General features: G+C 40.4%; 1 protein-coding gene across 1 annotated transcript; it reads left to right on the top strand.

Moving 5' to 3' along the window:
• The first annotated feature begins 353 nt into the window (after positions 1-353).
• LOC112025935 (protein SRC2) lies at positions 354-1,127 on the top strand. Its single transcript, XM_024058616.2, has one exon. The coding sequence runs from the start codon at positions 354-356 to the stop codon at positions 1,125-1,127; it is 774 nt and encodes a 257-aa protein (XP_023914384.1).
• Positions 1,128-1,632: the final 505 nt, after the last annotated feature.

The following is a 1,632-nucleotide window of genomic DNA, read 5'->3' as shown; positions in this document are numbered from 1 at the left end:
AACTTAGCATCCAATAGCTAGTGGTCAACTTCAAATATTTAAAGAGGGGTGAAAAGAGAAAAGTCTTAAACCAAAAAAAAAAAAAAAAAAAAAAAAAAAAAAAAAAAAGGAGAAAAGTCAGTATAGGAAATTCTTTTCCTTTTTTTTTTTTTAGAAAGTTCCTTGGACCTGACTGGTGAGTCGTGAGGATACCTGCAGGAAGCTTCCCACTCAAATAATTTCTCTTTTCCACTTTGCATGAATGCACAATGCGCTTATAAATATGTGTAGGCCAATGCCTTTGGATTACATCGCCATTCCAAACACAATACAAAACCAGAGCACATAGTGCATACACATTCATTCACTCACATATGGGTTACAGGGCCTTAGAGCTTGTAATTCAGTCAGCCCAGGGATTGAGGAACGTACATAATGCACCTCAACTCAGAAAAATGAACCCTTTCGCCCTTGTTTCCATTCGCGACAACAACAATAACCTCCATTCCTCTGAGGAACAAACACCAATTGACTCAGAAGGTAATACAAACCCCAAATGGAACTTCCACGTTACCTTCAACATCGACATCACGAGGGTCAAGGAGAACCACCTTGCTCTGGTTGTTAAGATCAAGTCACGTCGAATAACTGGTAACAGAGATGTCGGTGAAGTCCGTGTGCTGATCACTGAACTGGAAGGTTTTGGTGATGCGAACGCAGTAGCTGAAAGACATGTGAGCAGAAATGTGGTGAACTTGGATGGGACGTCCCAGCAAGGAGAAGGAACACTAAATTTTTCTTATAAGTTTGGAAATACTGTCCAGCACCCACCTGCTTCAACGGTGAATATTGGGAACTCTGCGACACCGAATGTGCAGCGCAGGCCTGGTACTGCTAGACGCTTTATGGGTAAGTTTAAAGATGAATTAGGCGCGGGACTGGCGAGTGTGGCTGCCACGACAGCGATAGGTGCGGTTTTAACTAATTTTAACCCATTCGGTGCTGAGTCTTCTGCTGCTGACCCATCCGGTGTTGACCTGTCCGGTGCTGAGTCTACTGTTGCTGACCCATCCGGTGTTGACCTGTCCGGTGTTGACTCCTCTGCTAATTACCCGGTTGATGATGCTAATGATGAAGAAGGCTACTGAAGCTGGGTTTGATGAAGGAGGTTTGGGAACTGAACTGAAAATACATCTTGGAAAGTGGATTATCCTTTGTTATGTGGTGGTTGATGTGCTATTTAATTTCGTGTTGTAATAATGACTTGTGTGCACAATTTTACAAGGGAACTGCAGCAGCAACATTTTACAAGGAACTCCTAAAATTGTGATTTAAAGTTAAAGTTCCCTTGTAAATTGTATTTTGTGTTAAAAAAAAAAAAGAGAGACTACTCTCCTTAAAATGTTTTGTAGCAAGCAAGTTATTGCAGGGTGGTCTTAGTGTAATAGACCAGTGTTATTGTGTTGTTTTGTGCTTACAGCCTTTCTAGCTATGTGTGACTTTATTTATAAAAACTATCAATTATCTTAATGTTACACTACGTGTATCAGTCTTTCTATTTTTGTTTGGGGATAATTTTAGTTGTTTTGCCCACCATTTATTAATTCTAAGGGTCCATTTGGATACAGCTGAAAACTGAAAACTGAAATTGAA

The sequence above is a fragment of the Quercus suber genome, unplaced genomic scaffold (assembly GCF_002906115.3).
Source record: "Quercus suber isolate HL8 unplaced genomic scaffold, Cork oak 2.0 scaffold_239, whole genome shotgun sequence".
NCBI classification, from domain to species: domain Eukaryota; kingdom Viridiplantae; phylum Streptophyta; class Magnoliopsida; order Fagales; family Fagaceae; genus Quercus; species Quercus suber.
This window is presented reverse-complemented; position numbering and strand designations above follow the sequence as displayed.